The sequence below is a fragment of the Crocodylus siamensis genome, chromosome 4, assembly GCF_052110815.1.
Source record: "Crocodylus siamensis isolate JL-2025a chromosome 4, ASM5211081v1, whole genome shotgun sequence".
NCBI lineage: Eukaryota > Metazoa > Chordata > Crocodylia > Crocodylidae > Crocodylus > Crocodylus siamensis.
The window spans coordinates 219,473,664-219,494,600 of record NC_143398.1 but is presented as its reverse complement, the minus strand read 5'-3'; the positions used below and the strand labels follow the sequence as shown (position 1 = coordinate 219,494,600).

General features: G+C 43.8%; 1 protein-coding gene across 31 annotated transcripts in view; it reads right to left on the bottom strand.

Annotated features, from left to right (window-relative positions):
• NEB (nebulin) overlaps window positions 1-20,937 on the bottom strand; it is a 207,472-nt gene that overhangs the window by 157,586 nt on the left and 28,949 nt on the right. For all 31 annotated transcript variants that reach the window (XM_090045755.1, XM_090045724.1, XM_090045725.1 and 28 more), the window contains exons 22-32: window positions 20,607-20,714; window positions 13,964-14,062; window positions 12,339-12,443; window positions 12,141-12,248; window positions 11,226-11,537; window positions 10,932-11,138; window positions 6,172-6,276; window positions 5,725-5,832; window positions 2,360-2,671; window positions 927-1,133; window positions 553-657 (exon numbers count right to left, since the gene is read on the bottom strand). In XM_090045755.1, the coding sequence (XP_089901881.1) occupies window positions 553-657; window positions 927-1,133; window positions 2,360-2,671; window positions 5,725-5,832; window positions 6,172-6,276; window positions 10,932-11,138; window positions 11,226-11,537; window positions 12,141-12,248; window positions 12,339-12,443; window positions 13,964-14,062; window positions 20,607-20,714 (1,776 nt within the window). The remainder of the gene's footprint in view (window positions 1-552; window positions 658-926; window positions 1,134-2,359; window positions 2,672-5,724; window positions 5,833-6,171; window positions 6,277-10,931; window positions 11,139-11,225; window positions 11,538-12,140; window positions 12,249-12,338; window positions 12,444-13,963; window positions 14,063-20,606; window positions 20,715-20,937) is intronic.

The following is a 20,937-nucleotide window of genomic DNA, read 5'->3' as shown; positions in this document are numbered from 1 at the left end:
ATGGTACAATGGAATATGATCCCTGATCCCAACAATCACAGTTCCTGCCTTACCACAAGTACATGGCAGGAGGTGTAATTTTAGGATCAGGGATTCCTTGCACTCCCCCTGCCAGGAATGCAAGGAATCCCTGATCCCTAGCACCCAGCAGCTCAACCAGCTCTGCCAGGTCCAGGGTTTAATCTCCCTGGTGAGAAAAACCCTTTGGCTCCCCCTCTCCCACCATGCCTCAGGCTAGGCCTGACAAACAGTGGCACATTACATTTTAGGTATCATATAAATCAGCCACAAAAATGTTCTGCATTATATGTGGGACGTTTTTATAGCTCATTTCCCATTTTATGGAACCTTAAAAGAGGTGCATGTATACCATCTTCCCATTTATTTCACAATTAACTTGTTAATCATGGAATAAATGTAATGTGTAGAGGGGGGCCTTGCTGACACATTCTCAGTATCCAAATATAGCACCATAAAAATCACAAAAAATCTTTAGAAAAGTTCATTATTAATAAATTAAAATAATTCAGCAATTTATTGTCAAGTACTCACGTCACTCAAATTGTAGGCATTAACCTTGGCTTGAATAAACTGTGGAACATCAGGGTCCAGGGTGTATTTGTGTTTCACTTTCTCTCCCTCTAGCTTATAACTTATCTAAAAAGAAAAACAAACATTATCTCTGATACTAGGCAAATGGTAAATCACATCGGCATAATCATACCAGTCACAATGTTTACTATTTCCAAATCACTTGTAGTTTGCTACACATACATTCTTTAAACTTAAAGATTTGTTAGATAGAATTTATAAAGAATTAAATTCTATGTATCACAATTATTTCAAACAACCAATCAGGAACATATACATCCAAGAAATCCTATGCTGGGCATCGTAATTCGTTGCATAAGCAAGAAAGTGCTTACATCACTCAGTTGCTTGGTATTATGTTGAGCCAAAACCATTGGCATTGAATCCAGTAAACTTGTAAACTTCAGGGTGTCGGGGTGCTGGCGATATTTTGTTTCATTTAACGCATCTCCGGCTTTTCTAACTTTCTCAACCTCCAGAGAACCCAGTGGACTCCATCCAATACCCTTGAACCAGTTGTTATAATCCTGTTTGTATGCATGCTGAAAAACAGAAACCCTAAATTGACCAAAGATCACACAGAATTCCACTGAATTTCATTTGGCCTATTCTCAGAGGTAATGCAATGACTTAGCATGGTCTGCATTTGACAAGATATATAGTTTCTTACAAGAAAGCAAAGTTCTGCTTACATATTTCATAAACATTGAAGTGAGTTGCTTTAGTTTATCTTGAATTTCTACATGACTTATGTCACATATACAGCAAAGCTTCTCAATTAATATTTACCAAGCTCTACCTCTCTTCCCCTTGCTATAATGTCTTCTATTAGACCAATTTTTAAAGCCTCCCAAAATACCAGACAGTGACCAAATAAGCCCTGTGCATGTTGTATATTGTATTAGACTGAACTTGAATTGCTTTTACACTAAGCTCTGTTGAACAGTGGCTTATTTGTATTTACTGCATGTCATCTATTGTTCAGTATAGGCAAATTAAAGCACCGTGGCTGAAATTTGCTCCACCTGCAGAAAATTCAAGTAAATACTGTATTTAGGATGTTTGCAGATGATGCGGATGGCAGTTGAAACACTTGATTTAAGATTCTCCCTGCTGGCCTATTCCCAAATTGACCTTCCATACTGGCACTACATTGACTGGCGTGGAGATATGTTCCACGATACAACTTTGTATATCCAGATAGCCAGAAGAAAGTCTGAAATGGGGAAGAGTGCATTATGGATGTCTTCTAAACTGGAAAATTTCTAACAATAGTAACAAGAGATTCTTTTGGCCTGCTCCTTCTCAACTGCCAGAACATAGACCAGTACTTGGTTATTTAGACCCAATACGAGGACAAAAAACAAGGGGCTTTCAAAATGTTTCCTCATTTAGTAAAACAGAAATGAGGTGAGTTGCAAAAACAAAGGAAACTATTTGCTCATGTACCATGAAGGCAAAAAAGATCCTATGAATACTGTTTGCCAAGTCCTCTGTAATTTCATTGTGTACTAATCAAGTTCACTGTCACACACATAGCTAAAATCCCACTGAAGTATACCCTAGTCAGGAATGTAACATTTCCAAAGCTTCAAATCTTCAGCTGATCACCTTTTCGCAAATAGATAAAAAAAGTCTGATAATCCCAATACAGCAATGGGACTCCTCAGTTAATGACAAACAAACACTTATTTTTAGTTTTCTTGAGATATACTTCAGTATATGAAGTTGTATTGGGTGGTGAAATTGGCAAAATTAAAATACTTACATTACTCTGAATTTGCATCATGTTCCTTGCAAGCTCAACATCCATGGCATCTGGTAGGTACGTGTAGTGATGGAGTAAATGTTTGTAGTGGACATTGGAGGCCACATCCTGAGACTGCTTAGCAGCCTGAATACTGCACATGTCAGCCGGTGTATGATAGTTGGTCTTGGTGTTCTCATAGTTCTTCTTGTACTCACGGTCAGACTGCATCTTTGCCACGTTCATGTAGTGGACAAGTTTGGGATCATCTTGCAGGCTTCTGAAACCAACATGCTTTCCTTTGGCCTTTTCATAAGCTTGTTTGTATTTATACTAGAAAGAGAGTGAGGATGATAAATATACAATGCATAGGTATGATAGATACATCTAGATCTAAGGCACAGACAATAGGAAAGTTTTCTTTTCTGTAAACTCTTACTAGGAAAGTCATCGAAGACCTGCATAATTGAGACATGTCAGGTATTTCAAAAATGAGATTCTCCTGGTAATTTAAAATCAGTGAATCATACTCCAATCTGTATAACTAGCTCAATAAAGGCTGTTGAGCTATACATAATTTTCCCCTCTATTCTATGACAAAATACATTCAATATGAAAAAATACATGCTCTGTAAGCAGATATCTACATGCAGTAGATTATCTGGCAATTCATCAGAATCAGATTATACCAGCTAATAGCTTTGCCATCTATCCACTAGGATATGTCAATTAAGAGAGAGACTACAGCACCATCTGTTTATACAAAACAAACAAGATTGGAATAAAACAGGCCTCTTCCAATTTTGCTACTGTTAGCTTTCTTACATCTTTTATATACAGCAATGCTGACAATCCACCATAACTAATAAGATATTAGTGTAAGTCAGCTTCTCACACTCCACTCAGGAAAGATGGAAGGTGGCAGAAGAATATGACAGCAGAAGAGAACCTGGCTAGCCCACGAAGATAGAAGGGAAGAGTTAGGTATAATCAATAGGATTGGGTGCTATAAATGAGCAGCGAGGCTGCTCTGACACTGTAATCACAGCACATTGGCACAGGTTTGATTAGTCAAGTCTGCTGAAGCGTGGCAATTACCGCGCTCCAACAGACTCCAGCATCTCATGTATCAGCATCCCTGTGCTTAAAAATGGCAGCTGTAGTGCTTTAACTAAAGCTTGTTGAATGGGCTTTAGTTAAAGTGCCCCAACTGCCATTTTTAAGAGCAGGGACACTGATACATGAGAGGGTCCAGGCACTTTAATTAAAGCAGCTCTCAGAGCCACTCTAATCAAAGCACCCTGCCCCACCCCCCACCCCCCAGAGCACATGTATAAACACTCAATGGGACTGGATCTATAGCATCTCTGCTACAACAGCAGCCGAGTGACTCATGAGAAGAGGTAGACAAAGCCAATACCTAAAAGTGCAGGATCAAAGCAGTTAGATACTCTACCTAACTGAAACCAAGGTAGGCAAAGGCTACCCTATCTATGCCAAAGAGCTCTCACTTAGGATTTTAGAAAGAAAATAGGATTTTTTTTTGTTAAGATGTTTTCAGCAAGACTTACATTTAAAGGTTGAGAGTCTCCCTGGTGGAAATGTTATGATATCACTGAGTTCCACAGATTTAGCTATAAATATTTTATTAGAGAAAAACTGAAATTTTGGGACAAACAGAATTTGTTACACCTGCCAGTGGTTCTAATGGGGACCTACAGGAGTAACTACCCTCAATGTGGGTAGGGGTCTGGACAGAAGTTATGTTTTTTGTACCATTGGCCCCTTGAAAGTGCTCTACAACCATACCATGACACACATGCATGGCAGCAGAGAGCTTTTAAAGTGGCCAATCGCACAAAAAATTAACCCTCCTCAAATAAGGTATCAGATGAAGCTGTTCTACTTTAAAGCACCTTAGGGAACTCGTGCTCCCTAGGGTTAATTTGTCACATGATCAGGGCTGGGCTGCGAGCAGGAAGGCGGGGGAGAAGCAAGCAGTAGCGGGCTGTCATCTTGCCCAGGCTGAGCTAGAGGGTGGATTGGAGCCCTCGCACCTCATAGCCCCACCCCTAGCCCACCCCCCACACACACACACTCTAGCTCCAGCTTAGGCTGGACAAACCCCAACTGGCAGCTTGCTGCTGCTAGTTTCCCCTTCTCCCCTCCTTTCCAACTGGCAGCCCCAGAGCTGGGAGATGTGGGGGCGGGGCTAGGGAGAGGGGCCATTCCTTAGCTGGTTGCTCGTCTGTAGGCAGGCTCAATCCCCCACTCCTCCCTGAACCAACAGGCAAACATCTATTGGATTGTGGGGGGATGTTTTAACTCAGGCTTGTCCAACATATGGCCCGTGGGCCGCCATGCAGCCCGCCAAGCCATTTTCTGTGGCCCGCAGTGCTGCAACAGGAACCCCTTGTCCCTCCCCCAGCTCCTCAGCAGCTTCCTAATGGCTGCTGAAGGGCTGAGGAAGGGACAAGGTTCCCACATGCACCGCATCAGCCTGATGTTGCTGACGCAGTGCAGCTCCTCCCCACCCCCCTCATTTCACTGTGTCCCTTCCTCACCCCACCCCTCCCTTCCTCATTTGCATGCCAGCTCCCCCCCTCTCCCACATTGCAGGGTTTCCGTTCCTAGCCCCGCCACTCCCATCCTCATTTGCATGCCTGCCCTGCCCTGCCCCAGTCCCTGCCGGCCATATGGGCTGCAGCAGGTCACAGTGCAGCGGACAGGTGGGCTCGGGGGGCGTGGATGTTGGCATGGAGGGATGCTGCGGCTGGGCCTGCACGACATGCTGCTGCCTGCTGCTGTAGCTGTCAAGGTGGGAAGCCAGCGCTGCTCCTGCATCCCACTGCGCCCACAGACATTGTGCTAGGGGTGGTGAGTCATGGGCCCCAGGGAGGGAGGGACCCCTGGCTCTTGGGCTTGGGTTTGGGCTGCCCCAAGGGAGAGGGAGCAGGCAGGTGTCCCTGTACATCTAGCACCCCCCTGTAGAGTCCCCACATGTTCCCCAGCTGCTGAGCCCAGGTGCGCAGGTGTGGGAGCATCCTTGAGGCCGCCCAGGTGGCAGGGAGGACACGGTGGGGTCAAGAGGCACCCCTTGACCCCTGTGCCCCCAGGCTGTGGCCGGACTGGACAGGCCTTGTGAGCACTCGCTCCTGCCGGCCCACTGGGTGATAAAAAGTTCATGATCTGGCCCCACATTCAAAAAGGTTGGACACTTCTGCTCTAACTCATAGTGCTTTATGTAAAGCACTATGAGTTAGACGTGCAGGTCCCTGCTCTGTCGGCACACAGATTCACAATGTGGTACACAATTGGTAGTGGTACACAACGGTAGTTTTTTATTTAGGAATGACAAAAAAAAGTTATCTGAAACAGATACTTACATCACTAGCAATGTTTCGAGAACTCTTGGCTAGAGTAAATGGAATAGCATCACCTTTCACATTGGGCCCTTTGGCTATTAGGTCATAGTAGTCATGTTTATAATATGCCTAAACAAGAAGATTAAAAAATTGTCATATTCAGTAATATGGACTGCATGCTATTCACAGAGTTACTGCTAATCTAATTTGACAACTTATTTAGAATCTGTATAATATAGTACTACTATGCACATAAGTAATTCATGATTTCAGAGAATATATTCACATTAATTAAAGGAACTAAATTAGTTTGCAAACTCAAATGAATAAAACAGTATATCAATCAGAAGTCAAATAAACAACCTACATGATTTTCTAATTAGGACATACTATATAGCTCATATTACTCATCATCATACATATCACTGGCAACATGTACGTTAATCATCTCCATCAAGAAGCACTTACATCACTGATATTGGCTGCATTGCATTTAGCCTGGATAAAATGTGGTACATCTGGCATCATGGTATATTTATGTTTGATCTTCTCTCCTGAGGATCTGTATAATTTCTGCAAAAGATGCAACACAGAAGTTAACTCTTCTTTTGAGTAAAGTGACCTCTAGAGTAAAGTGAGTTCATTTCATAATAAACAAAGGTCAAGTTAGGTTTCACAGATATATATTGCTATCTATCTCATAAAATCAGTGACTGCACTTTTATGCACAGGTGCTGATCTTGTGAGCTATACTTGCCTACCTATATAAATATCATGCCAAAAATGCACCAAATAGATCTGGAAAAATGGCACATTAGTATTTCATCCATTCATACATGTCCATGAAAGAAAGAGTAAAACAAAAATTGACTTTGATTTAAATTTTAAGTTCAGACCTCAGATAGTATATGAATCCTTATGTGAAAAAAATCTTAATAGTATGTCTAGTGAAATGATCCGATATCTATCAAATGAAATTCACAAAGTCAAGTGCAAAGTCCTGCACTTAGGTTGGAATAACTGCATGCACAAAAACTGGGATATAATTGGTTAGGCTGTAGTACTGCAAAAAATTACAATGAACCATAAGCTGAATATGAGCAAATAGTGTGCTCTTGATGCAAAAAAACTAATAGTATACTAGGCTGCAAATCTACTGTACAGGTTTCCCTCACTTTACGTGGGTTCTGTATGTGCAAATTCACTCTTATATGATGACCCCTTTTATACCAAAAATTGTTATATGGGAGGTAAATTCACTCTTATGTGATCTGTGTGGTGGAAGCCTAAAGTCAACTGCTTTATGCAGTGCATTGTGGGAGTGACAAGCACCAAAATATAGGCTCCTGTGTGGATCATGCTCCTCACTCATTGTCTGAGACACATGTTTCTGTAGTTGCCATCCCCATTATGAAAGTGCCCTGTGTTTGTATGTACTGTCTGTTGTTGGTGAGTACCAAAATTGTCTTGTAAAAGTGGTGGAAGTGGGTCTGGGAGTCAGTACAGTTGAGGTCTTGGAACGTATCCCTATTTATTATGCTGTAATGTGCATTCCCTTTATGCAAATTTGAGTTATGTGTCATTTTCCAGGAACACATGTACAGCATAAAGCAAGGGAAACCTGTATTTGGCACTGGTAAGATCTCATGTAGAGTACTGTGTCCAGTTCTGGACCTCACACTTCCATAAAGATGTGAACAGATTGGAACAATTGCAGAAAAGAATGATAAAAATGAAACATTACTTAACAAGAAAAGGCCAAAAGAGCAGGAGTTATTTAGTTTGCAGAAGAAAAGACTGAGAGGAGAATTAAAAAAGAGTCTTCACAAGCCATATTTACTGGAATGTAAGACAAGGTTTTTCCCCCAGTCAGCATGGAGAAAAAGACCCTCATCTTATAATCACACACAAAGTGGAGGGAGAAGCAGGCAGCTGTTGTGGCTCTAACTGACCCTGAACTCAGATCAGGTCTAGAGTCAGACCCACAGCAGCCTCTGCCCCACCCCCTTCACATCCCCTCTACCATCTGCACCTCCCTCCCCCCCTAGTCCTCTGCCTCCTCCTTACTGTTAGCAACAACTCATTTCTGGCTCAGGCTGGGGTCTTGACTGGGCACAGAGCACATGGAAACTGTTTACCCTGCCTCGCCAGTCAGCATTGCTGACACTGCTGCATTGTCTGCCCAGCTGATCATCAGCACCAACACCACTGCATGGCCAGGCAAGGGCTGAGCTTCCAAATACTGTGTTCCAGGATGGAGCAGCTTAAACACCGCCTGACAGTAAGGCAGGGAAGAGGGAAGAAGCAGAAACTAGAGCGTTGGTGGGGAAGAGGTAGAGATTGGAGGGACACCCTGAGCTGCCCCAGGAAATGGGAGAAGAGGCATAGGCTGTGGGGAGCTGGGGGTACGGGAGAATGCAGGGGGGCAGGAAGGCTGCAGGGGGGAGAAGTGGGCAGAGCAGAGGACAAGGGTGACACCTGACACCTCCCCTTTTCCTGCTGTAGCAGTTGGGGTAGCGGATTCAAGACAATTCTCCAATACTTAGATTCAATATCTGGAAAATTATATCCAATTGATACATTTTCCCTACTTCTTATATTCAGGGTCATCTTATATTTGAGTAAATACAGTACATGAAGCCTGGCTCTAAAAAAGATGGAGAAACCAGGACTAACTACAATGGTCTCCAATTGTGGCAGGGGAGACTTAGGCTGGAATACTGTGATGGTGGTTAAGCACTAGAACAGGCTACCTAGAGAGGTTGTGAAATCTTGACTCTTCAATGTTTTTAAGACCAGGCCAGACAGACAGTTGACTGGGATTGTTTAGTCAGAGATGATCCTCCCTTGAGCGTGGGACTGAACTAGTCTCTTTAAGCCCTGCTTTTCTATGACAGCTCTTTATGACACATACATTTCTATGACAACCCTGAAACAGGCAGGTCGGTCTTTTGACAATTACAAGGTATAGATTCATAAAAAGAAAACAGGAAGGTTACACTACAAATTTTATTTTCCTGAGTTTGGGATACCCGAGTAATCCAATATGGAAGAGTAAACTGTACAGTCACATTTAACCAATATTGTATGTAATAATAAAATGACTCCCTTCTGATTAATAATACGGTGGGCATACACTTTCTGTGAAGTCTGAATATGCATATAACCAATTTGGAAATTAAATCATATCAATGTTTTAGTAATAATAATGTGCAAAATCCTGAGCCAATATCAATCAACACAGCCCTTTTGAGCGAAACCCTAGGAATTTTAACTTGACTTCAGTGAAGACAAAATTTTATTCTGTGAGTTCATTGGAACTATAGGGCATTTATACATGTGCTTCAGGATGGAGGGGAGGGTACTTTAATTAGAGAGAGCCGGTCTAATAAAAGCACTCACAGTATCACATGTATGCAGCGTCCCACTCTTCAAAATGGCAGCTGGGGCACTTTCATTTGAGAAGCTTTAATAAAAGTGCTCCTGATGCATTTTGAAATGTGCGGACGCTGAATATACATGATGCGTAGGTTGCTGGAACATGCTAATTAGCACACACCAGCAGACTCAATTAATCAAGTCTGATCCGATGCATGCTAATTAGCACACATCAGAGCAGAGGTCTATTACATATATAGGTACTGTGGCAGCACACCTTTGGGCACTTGCCTCATTAAGTGCCAGAGGCAGGCATCCAGCAGGTGCCTGATTAGGGCAGCCATTTAAAGACCCAGTTTATATAGGGTGAGGCAGTAGTTTGTTGTCAGCAGCTGAGAGACAAACATCAGCCAACTGAGCTATGGCTCAGGAACATCTGGGAGGTAATGGCAGGTGCTATGGGGATGGTTTGAAGGCTCCTGGTCCTGGGCATGACCAAAACTGCATCCTGCTGGGGCAGGGAGGCCTGGAGGGACTGCCAGTGGTGCAGCAGCTCTACTTAAATGCCAGGACCGATCATCTCCCTGGTGAAAGGTGGGTCAGGGTGAAAGGCAGGTCACAGCCCTCACCATCTGGTAGGTATACAGGAAATAGGGAGAGGCCCTAAGGGGTGTAGTATTAAGATAGAAGGCTCCAAGGGGTGTAGTGTGACATTGAGAGGCCCCAAGGGGCACAAAGTTATGCTGAGGGCCTGTGCAGAGTAGGGTGCAGCAGGGTGCCTGAAAGACTGCATGATCTGGGGTGCAAAGTAGGGCTGCAGAGGGTACCTTGGCAGGCTGCACCAGGGGCGTATTGAGTAGGGCTGCCATGGTGGCTTGAGGGGAGATACATGGGCCAGCCTCAAGTGTCTGTCTATCTGTCTGTCTGTCTGTGACCAGTTGCCCGGTGAGGGGCTAGGGCAAAAGCAGCCCAGCAAAGGCATAAGGTGCCACCATGTAGAATAGGGGAGCACGAGCAAACCAAAGTAACTGTGTGGCAGGGCTGGAGTGAAAGTAGCGAAGCCCAAAGGCCCAAAGGGGTCACTCAAGGGGAGTCACTCAATTCTGCTCTCACTAGACATCAGTATAAATTACTGACTAAGGTACTGGATTGTGTTCTATATCAGATTAGATGATCTCACCATAAAAGCCACATGTCTATAAAATAAAGATTTCATCCATTGCAGTCACTGGAAATGCAACAATATAAGAGACATCATGCATATGCATTGCATTTCTACTTACTCATACATGTTTAAATCAGATATACATTTATACCACAATTATGAATATTAAAACCTGCAAAAAAAACCCTTTTTTTCCTCCTTGGATGGAAGTATCCTTCCACAGATGTAATAACCACACACAGTGAATTATTTACTCTTGTAAAGCTACTTATAAGAAATCTATAAATGAGCCATGAACTAGCTTTCTGGTTCATGGGTAAAAGTATTAGTATGTACCTAAGGATTTTAAAAACTTGTGAAAGTCCATAAATAAAATGTCTATCAATTACAGCTAAGAGCCAAAGGGTCAGAGTCAGTTCGTATTATCTATAACGGAGCTACACTGTTTTAAATTAGCTAAAGTTTGGCATAAACTAAAAGAAAGCAATAGCAATAGCAATAGCAAAATGAAGAAAAATAATAATGAAAGAAAGCTGGGTGAATAAAAAAGCAAAACAGAGAAAAATGAAGCTTGCAGATGACTGCTGTAGGTGTTAATTTCACTTAAATAATATTTAAATAGATTGCCTGGTTTTTTCCATAGATGTCTCCTTATTTTGTTCTGATTTCTCCCCAACCTACTTACATCATTGAGCTGACGTGTGTTCTGTTTAGCTTGGACCATAACTGGGTCATCCACCACACTGGTAAACTTGATAGAGTCTGGATGCTGGCGGTATTTCTTCTCGTTCAAAGCTTCTCCTGCTTTTTTAGCCTTTTCTACCTCAAGTGAGCCAATGGGGATCCAGCCAATGCCTTTCATCCAGCTGTTATAGTCTGCCTTGTAGGCATTCTGCAAAAAGAAACAAGCCAAAAGATCAGGTTGTTCTTTTTTGGTTGCTTGTGTGACACCTTTTATTCAAATCTGCTTGTTACTTACATCACTCTGAATCGCCATCATGTTTTTCGTCAATTCTACGTTCATTGCATCAGGTAAGTAAGTATAATTGTGTATTGGTTGCTTGTAGTTAGTATTGCTGGCAATTTCCTGAGCCTTCTTGGCACCTACGACATTGAACATGTCTAATGGTGTGTTGTACTTTGTTTTAGTTTTTTCATAATCTTTCTTGTATTCCCGCATAGACTGTAACTTGGCAATGTTCATATAGTGAACCAGTTTGGGATCATCCTGGAGACTTTGGAAGCCAATAAGTCTGCCCTTAGCAAGTTCATAGCCTTTTTTATAGTGAACCTATTGGGGAACAATCAGAGGCAAAAAATCTAACAAAAATCTAGTTTAGTGAACATTATATAGAGCAATTTTGAAGCAACAGTGATCTTATAAAATGCTTTCTTACAAATGGTAAGCACTGGAAAAATTATAGCTATTTGATTAGAAGCAATCATAATAAAACTTAGCACAAATTTCTGCATTTTCATTGCTGTACAAATATTAGCAAATTAATCTTCAGAACTCTTCTTTAAGGTATTTTATTAACATATTATTATCTCAATCTTACAGACAGAGTAGGGAGAGTTATGGAAAGTCTTCTGAACTCACTCAACTTCTTTTACTTCTTTAAGACCAGACCCCAAATTAGCACTGGGAGATTAAACTTAAAAACTCCCTTGATCATAATCAGTTTTTTCTAGAAAAAGACATAAAACTGACTCCACAACAATTAAAGGAGTCAGTCAAATAACCCAATAAAGATTCATAAACATCTAGTTCCAGAAAGAAAAGAACAGAATAAAAAAGAAAATAATATGCTTCTGACATAACCAATAGAATTGTAACTAATATTTAAATAAATCATCTGGATAGGTAAATATTAGCTGCTTCACATTTACTTACATCACTGGCAGCCTGCCTAGCAGCCTTGGCAGCCCGGATAGGTATAGCATCACTTCTTAGGTCATAACCTTTGGATTTTAATTCCTCCATGTCCATTTTGTAGTAATTCTGGAAGAAAAGATTATTTTAAAATGTCTGTCTTTATGAATCCTTAAAGTTGTAAGCATAACTCCACTTCTTGCTCCAAGGTAAACTTACATCACTAATGTTGTAGGCATTAACTTTAGCCTGAATAAACTGAGGTATATCTGGAGGTAAGTGATACTTGTGAATAACTTCTTCACCTTTGGCTTTATACTTTATCTGCAATAGAGAATAATAAATAAGTTTGACAGTCTAATGTTTATATAAATTATAAATACTTAAAAGGTACTGAGCTCTATAGCTTAAATTAAATTGGGTAGGTAGGATAGACATCCGGCTGGGATATTATGATCCTAGCACTCGTTCCTGCCCAGGGCAGAGGGTCGGACTTGATGATCTGTTCAGGTCCCTTCAGACCCTAGAAACTATGAACTATGAACTAAGTGTTCAATGTAATTTCACGCAGAAACGTTCCAGATGAAATCCAAGGCCTTCTGAAATGAATGGCTAAACTCCCAACTATATCTATATTGTAAGGATTTGACTAAGGCTAGGGACAAAGATTACACATAAAGCAGTTTCAGTGATCAGAAACTGGTTTAAACATATAACAGAACAGAAGTTCAGTGTACATAAACCAGTTTCCAGATGGCTGAAACTGGTTTAAGATAAACGTGGTTGAATGTAATATCAGACTTAAATGACCTGAGTCAAACCAGTTTATGAAACTTCTGTCTCAGACCCCTTCCTGGTTCAAGTTAAAGCACAGTCCCCCAGCATCCCAGCATTTTGCAGCCCTGGGCTGGGCTGTGCTGTCTGCTCCAGCAGAGAAGGGTTTGGGCTAAGGGTGGGGGGAGAAAGGCAAACGCTGACTAGGGCCTGAGGCCAGAGAAGGGTCATTAAACTCCCTTCCCCTCGTTAAATCCCCCTCCCCTGAGTACAGAGCTGCCCTGCCCTGCTAAACTTACTGCTGGCTGTGACTGTGGACTACAAATCCCAGAGGCAAAAGGAAGCAGCAAGAGGAAGTGATCAGCTTCCCAGCAGAGTCCTAATGCTGTGATTCTAGACTGCATATCCTAGACCTTAGGGGACAACAGGAAGAGGAAGCGAACACACTGCCCATGGTGGCTACATGCCAGAGAGCCGTGCTCTAGTGCCCCCCTGGCTTCTAGCTGAGCCACTGCAGGCATGTAGCTGCATTTTCTGAATCAAAAGTAATAGTCTGTCCAGTTGTTTCTCAGTTTAATCTCTGCAGTTTAGGCTAACCTGCAAAGACTGAATCAATTCAGCCTTGGGCTTTTTGACTGCCTGTACTTAGCCTAAGAGTGTATACAGAGATAGACATACAGACAGAGACCTGTAAACAGCCACTTTAGAAACTGAAAATGCCTGATTCCCTGACTGAAATAATCTATCAGGAACTCCGGGACAGTACATCTGCGCTTAATTTCATGGGCATTTTTTAAAGAAAAGCTGGACTGAATAAAAGGTGTTTTAGTGCATGAACAGATAAGTTAAAATTTAGCCCTGGTATAGGCACATGATTATAGGTGAAGGATGCTAAACCTGCCTGCCCCTGGCTGACTGTGCCTCCTGAACAAGGCAATTGTTTTGATTCATTTGAGTGTCTAGATAGAACAGCCTTCACCAATGAAAGTAGGGGCAGAATCAGTCCATAGTCCTACTACGAAGAGTGATGTTCGTTAAGCCATAAGTAAATAAGAAATATCACCACTTACATCACTTCTTTGGGCCTGGTTGATTTTAGCCTGAACCATAACAGGTTCATCTTCAATCTGTGTAAAATTAATAGTGTCTGGATGCTGGCGATACTTTTTCTGTTCAGAAAGACAAAAAAGCAACATAACATTTCCTTAATACCAGAAGTATTACCACTCCTGGGGTAAGCCTACACATGATAAGCACTGCTTGGCTTTGACTATACCTATAGCTCCAAGAACACGAGAGTCCAGGAGACTGATACAACAGCTGCAAAGTACATAAACCCCTTGTTACTGACATATCTGATTTTTCCTCCCTCAATTCTTATTCCTTTTGTTTTAGCAATGGGAGATACTTCATTTCTTTTATTTTAGCTTGTGACACTGTTGAATGTGTGAGCGCACAAGCATGAAGTTCATAAGCAAAGTCCGCACAGCGGAGTCACTGAAACAGAACATCACTCAGACCTGTATATAGCTAGGCTGCAGAGGAGTCACTGCGGGAACATTGCTCAGCCCATGTGTATAGTTTACAGATTGTTTAATGGAAGGGTATTTCTAAAAGTGAAGAGTAGATCATATACTGTTTTTTTATCGAATAAACTTCAGCAAGAGCCAAATGTCTGCTTCTTGGAAAGTTTTCCAAGATGTGTATTACAAGATCCAGTTTGGAAGAAAGAGAAATAATTCAAGGTACAGATGTAAGAACACTGAGGGCTGGGTAACTGTGGACTATCTTCCACTTACCACTGGGTAAGATAATTGTAATGGGGCTCAGCCCCATCACTGCAAGAAGAAGTGCACCTGAGCTGTCTCCAGCATAGGACAGCTTCTCTCCCCCTTCCTTAGACGGAGCTGTGCCATGGCCTCATGAACTGGCCAGAAGCCTGAACAGTGTCAGGTGAAATATTCCCAGGTGTGGGTAACTGGAAGCCCAGCAGCCCAGACAAAGCAGAAAGGCCCACTGCCACAGGCAAGGAGAGGGAAGCTGACAGGGAGGTTTTTCCCTCATCCGGCAACAGTCCTGCTGGAGTGCACCAGACCCATCATGTGGACAGCAAGCGGTGGAGTTTTATTGATTTAAAGTTTGATATTCGAGGATCCTGGTCAGGGAGCCCAGGGCCCTTAGGGAAGGCCCGGGGTCCAATAGCATGCCTCAGGCCAGCTGCTTGGGAAGGCTAGGATCCAGATCAGTGGATCTCTGGCTGACACTGCAGCTAGAGTAAAAAAAGTTGGAGGACCAACAGCACAGCTGACCCAACACACCTAACAGTGACCCTCAGGGACCATGGCCACATCAGCAGTCCACAGTTGGTGTCATGACTTGGATTTAAACAAAGGCTGCTGCAGACAAGGGGCTGCTAGGCCAAATCCTGGCCTCAGCCACAGAGCAGGTATTGCAGCTCCTGGTGCAGCAGCAGGCAGCAGCCGCTAAACAGACCAAGCAGCAAGAGGCCCACACGGCCGGCCTAGTGCAGCTGCAGGTAGAGGCCACTGAGCAGCTGAGGTGAGTCAAGGAGAAGAGGAGCAGGTGAGCCATGGTGCAAACAGAGAACACTCTGGGAACACAGGGCAGGTACCTCAGAAGCCAGCCTAGCACCCTCAGGGATGCCCCAGATGACCCAGAGCTTTTCCTAGAGACATCAAGTGAATGGCTATGCAGGACCAATGGCCCCAGGCCACTTGGGCACCTTGTTTGGGATTGCTGCTTATGGGAGAGGTCCAAAAGGCCTATGGGGGGGATACCACTGGCTGATGCCACCAATTACAGTAAAGTGAAGGATGCTATCCTCCACTGGTTGGAGGTGGCCAAGGATCTGCATTATCAGAGGTTTCCTGGCAAGAAGGCCCCTGGGGCAGGGCGCCCCCAGCAGTTAGTGCATTTGCTCTAGGACGAGGCACAGTGGTGGTTGCTGCTGCAGGATAGTGATTCAAGAGAAATAACACAAATTATAGTTTTAGAGCAATTTATTTGGGACCTGGAAGAGGGTTTCAAGGCCTGGGTCCAGCAACACCAACTCCAGTCAGTACAGGAGACCGTGAAGCTGGCAGAGGATTTTTTGGTGGCGGGGTGCAACCTTGCCCTAGAATGAGAGACAACGAACCTTGAACCTAAGAAAGCAAGGACCCTCCTCCTTGAAGCAAGACTGGGCTGCTGCCACCCTAGACCAGTCCAGGTGGCCCTTGCTTCCTGTGTGGGCAGTTCAAACACTATGCCTGTACTTGTCCCCAAGGAGCTACAGGAGGATATTGGGGAACTGTCCAGGGAAAGGAGCCAGCCAAGAGACTAGAGTCCACCCCCATGGAAGAAATGGAGTGTGGGTTCAGTGATGGGCCATCTCCTGGGAAGACAGGCTACACAACAAAAGGCACCCACATTACAGTTGAGACCTGGCTGGAAGGTCAATGGGTGACCACCTGAGTCGACACTGGCTCCACATGGACCATTGTCTGGCAGGAGATGGTGCAGGATGCAAAGCACCACCAAGCAGACCACATGGAAGCTGATCTGCTTCCATGGCAAGCCCCAGTCCTCCATGGCAAGCCCCTTCCTACGAAAGGGCTTGGGTGAAGTTAACAGTGGAAGGACACACCCCACCAACTGGTAGCATGTCTGGTCTGGTCAGGCACTTGGCACTCCTGGTGTTGTTAGGCCAGGATTGTCCCCACCTGCAGGAACTGTTGAGCACACTTGCTCAGCAAAAGGCAGTCTGGCATAAAGCCGGGGTAGAGGGGTTTTAGGTGAGCCCCAGCCCAACATGCGTTCTGGAAGACCATCCCAGATAGAGGAGACTGTAGACTGGCAACAAGAGCTGGAGACAGTTCACAGTCAAACAATTCCATGAAGATGGATTTAGGCAGGTGTATGAAGAAGGCATTATTTGGGTGGAAGAGGAGGTGGTGCAACCCAACCTGGTACAGACAATGCCCTGATTTGAGGTAAAAGGAGAGGTAGTGTATCAAGTAGACTGCAGGTGGGGCTAGGGAATGACGTCTCCCAACTCCAAAGAGGTACTGGAGGACCCTGTTAAAAGTCACTCATGACCTCCCCACCACGAGTCACTTGAGGGAGGATAAAACCTGGGAACATTTCTTAGCCAGGCTTTTTTTGGCCAGGGATCAGGCAGGAGATGGGGCAGTTTTACCAGTCCTGCCCAGAATGTCAACTAGCATACCCAAGATATCCCCTAAAGGCCCCTCTGGTTACCATGCCACTCATGGAAGAACTCTTTGAGCAGGTGGCTGTAGACACCATGGGGTCTTTACTCATGTGGGGTAATGTGGGGTTTCAATATATTTTGGTCCTGGTGGATTATGCCACCTAATACCCAGAAGTAGTACCCATGAGAATGGTGACCTCAGGCATAGTTGCAGAGGAGATACTCAAGATCTTTACCAGCATGGGGCTCCCAAAGGAAATATTGACAGATCAAGGCAACAATTTTATAGCCCAGATGTTCAAAGAGGTCTGTGCTATGTTAAGAATCCAGCTACTTTGAACAACCATTTACCACCCTCAAACAGACAGGCTGCTGAAAGGTTCAACTGAACCCTTAAGAGTATGCTTAAGAAAGCTGCTGGACAAATGCACAGAGATGACATAAGCTACTGGGGTCTTTGATATTCACCTATCAAGAAGCCCCATAGAGTGCCACCAGGTTTTCACCCTTTGAGATATTGTTTGCCTACTATCCCTGAGGAATCCTAGATCTAAACAAAGGAGGCTGGGAACAACAGGAAGAGTCACCACATGAAGCCCAATAGCACACATGCTGGAGATGAGGGAAAGGCTAGAGAGGGCAAGACTTTGGCATGGGAAAATCTACAAATGGCCCAAGGTGAGCAGGCAGCTGGGTACAATCAACAGAAGTGTGAAAGCACCTCAGTGCAGGTAACTGGGTACTGACACTGTTTCCCAACAATACCTCCAAGTTAATGGCCCGGTGGGAAGGGCCATATGAGCTGATATGGCAGATGGGCCCAGTGGACTATGAAGTGTGGAATAAAACCCAGCAGGTATATCATATCGAACTCTTGAAGAGGCAGGTGGATAGGGAGGCCCTGTTTGTTGCTGCCAGCCTGGAGCCAGACAAATTTGGTCCAGGGGTACCTGAACAAGGCTCAGAAGGGCCTGTCCAGATGGGTGCAGGGCTGACACAGATGCAGCAGCAGCAAGCAGCCCAGCTGGTGCAACAAGTTAGAAAGATATTTTCAAACAGCCCAGAGAAAACATGACGGGTAGAACATCAAATTGAGTTCCCACTGGGAAAGACTGTACAGGAGGAGTAGCAGTGGATCCCCCAGAAGATCCAAGGGGCTGTGCATAGGGAAATGGCTCAGATGCTAGCAGATGGGGTGGTGAGTAAATCTAGAAGTGCCTGGCAAAACTCACCATCATGGTCCCAAAAAAAGGATGTGACTATAAGGCTTTGCACTGATTTTAAGAAAGTTAACAGCTTAGCATGCTTTGACGCTTACTGCATGCCTTGAGTGGAGCACCTACTGGAGCAGATGTGAGGGGCACATTTTATCCAAGCATAGCCAAGGGGTACTGGCAAATACCCCTGGAATCAAGTGTCCAGGAGAAGACCGTCTTTGCCACCACGTGGCGGCTTTACAAGTTTGTTCGGATGCGGTTTGGCCTGCACGGAGCAGCAACAGCATTCCAGCACCTAGTGGATAATGTACTGACACCTCATTGGGGACATGCCTCTGCATATATTGATGATGTGGTAGTGTACTCAGAAACCTGGGAAGACGACCTACAGCATCTGATGGCAGTACTAGAAGAAGCCAAGAGTGTGGTACTGTCTCAGCTGGGGGACGAAGGGGAACATCCAGTGGCATATATTAGTAGAAAACTACAGCCCCAGGAACAGGGGTACACCACCATACGAAGGAGTGTTTGGCCATGAAATAGACTATTGACAGCTTCCACTATTATTTGATAGGGCGGAAGTTTACAGTAATAACAGACTATGCACCATTTTAGTGGCTGAAAAAGGCCAAGCTAGATACCCCCGCCAGTTGTTACAAGGGAGTTTAAGGCTACAAGGTTGCAATTTTTCTATAGAATACTTCCTGAGATGATGGAACCACAATGCAGACTTCTTGCGGAAGAGCGAGGACGAGGATCCACCAGCTTTGCAAATACCTGAGCCACGAGCTAGTGGGGAGGTAACAGGGCCCAGCCTCATCACTGCAGAAGGAAGTGCACCCAAGCCATCTCTGGCACAGAACAGCTTCCCCCAACTGCCCTCAGACACAGCCACACCATGGATGCATGGACCAGCTGGACAGCCACACTGCAGGTGCATTGGCAATTACCACCCCAGCTAGGAAGATGTCTCCAGCTGTGGGCAATTGGGAGCCTGACAGCCAAGACAGGGCAGAAGAGCCTGTTTCCACAGGTGCAGGGAGCTAAAAGCAGCCAGCAGTGGTTGTATAAGAGAGGCAGTTGTACAAGGCAGAAGTTAGCTGGGTGTTTTTTCCTGCATGTGGCAACAGCTCTGCAGCCTGCCCATGCCCAAACTTGGGCTGCTGCGCTGCACCGGACACACTATGTGGACAGTGGACAGTGGAGACTGTGTACCATGAACACAGATAAGTGCAACCTTATGTATTAAAGTTTTATTGATTTAAGTTTGATATTCAAGGACCCCAAGCAGGGAGCCCAGGCCCCTGAGGGAAGGCCTGCGGTCCAATAGTGTGCCTCAGGTCAGCCGTCTGAGAAGGCTAGGGTCCAGATTAGTGGACCTTCCCTGCAGCTGAAGTAAAAAGGGTTAGAGGACCAGTGTCACATCTGATCCAACACACCTAGCAGCACCTCTCAGGGACCCTTCTGCAGTCCATAATCATGTATACAAGAAGCTGTTGCAGAGCAGCTGATTATATAATAAAGCCCTACCTGTTTTCATCTCTCATTAAATCATGCATATACCTAAACCCTTAGCCTGTATGTCCATGTCATTGAACTATAAGCATGAGTGAAATTCAGGGGGTAAGATTTACTTGCCCTTGAGATGGTGATCTCAGAGATGAGGTAACTGGGTGTTAATGTTAAATTATTAACCTTCATGTTAGTCCCAAATGATAAACAATTTCATTTAATCAAGTCTAATTGGCTTTGTAAGCAAATGAACCTTGAAACCTTTTAGGGACTTACTAAGATTTGATCATCAGTTATTCTCATTTGCTGTAACTGATTTGATTCCAATCCAATACTATTAATTTAATTTTGATTCATATTTTTTGAGTTTAATAATGTGGACCCAAATTCTCCAATGTCTTTAAGCACCAAATATCAATTATTTCAATGAAACCTAAAAGCCTTTTCAAGACATGAACTATGTTTCCTTACTTAATTTGATCTTTGCTTATTTGTGGCTTTAATAACATTCATAAAATCAATATTATGCAGCATTTCTTCCAAAAAGAATAATTGTGAATCTAAGTAAATAAGATGGCTAATTGCCTACCCTTTAAATTAACACTGTATATTCACTGCATACAGAACTTCATCCTAAAAGGAATTCCCATTAGCAGCATTGATTGGCATTGGGTATTTCACATGCAGAAGAGCAGGATGCTATACTGTATGAAGAGTACTATTTTGCTTTAATATTCTTCTAGTGGCTCATAACTGGTATATCAATTTTACCTCACTGAGAATGTCTGAAGCTCTCTTAGCCTTCTCCGTTTCCAGTGACCCTAATGACACCCAGCCACAACCTTTCATCCAGTTATTGTAATCAGATTTATATTCATTCTAAAAAGAGAGAGAAAAATGAAGAGTTAAATGGAAGGAGAAAGATTCCATTTGTCTGAGTTACCCATCTGCAAGTGAACTTAAAAATGTTAATTTCCATATGAACAAAACTGGCATTTTGTAAATGGCAGAGGAAAGAAGAAAATACCCAGTTGTAAAAAGGAAAGACCTATCAATCTCTACATTTCCAAAGGGTGCTTCTCTTGTGCTATAAAGTTATTTA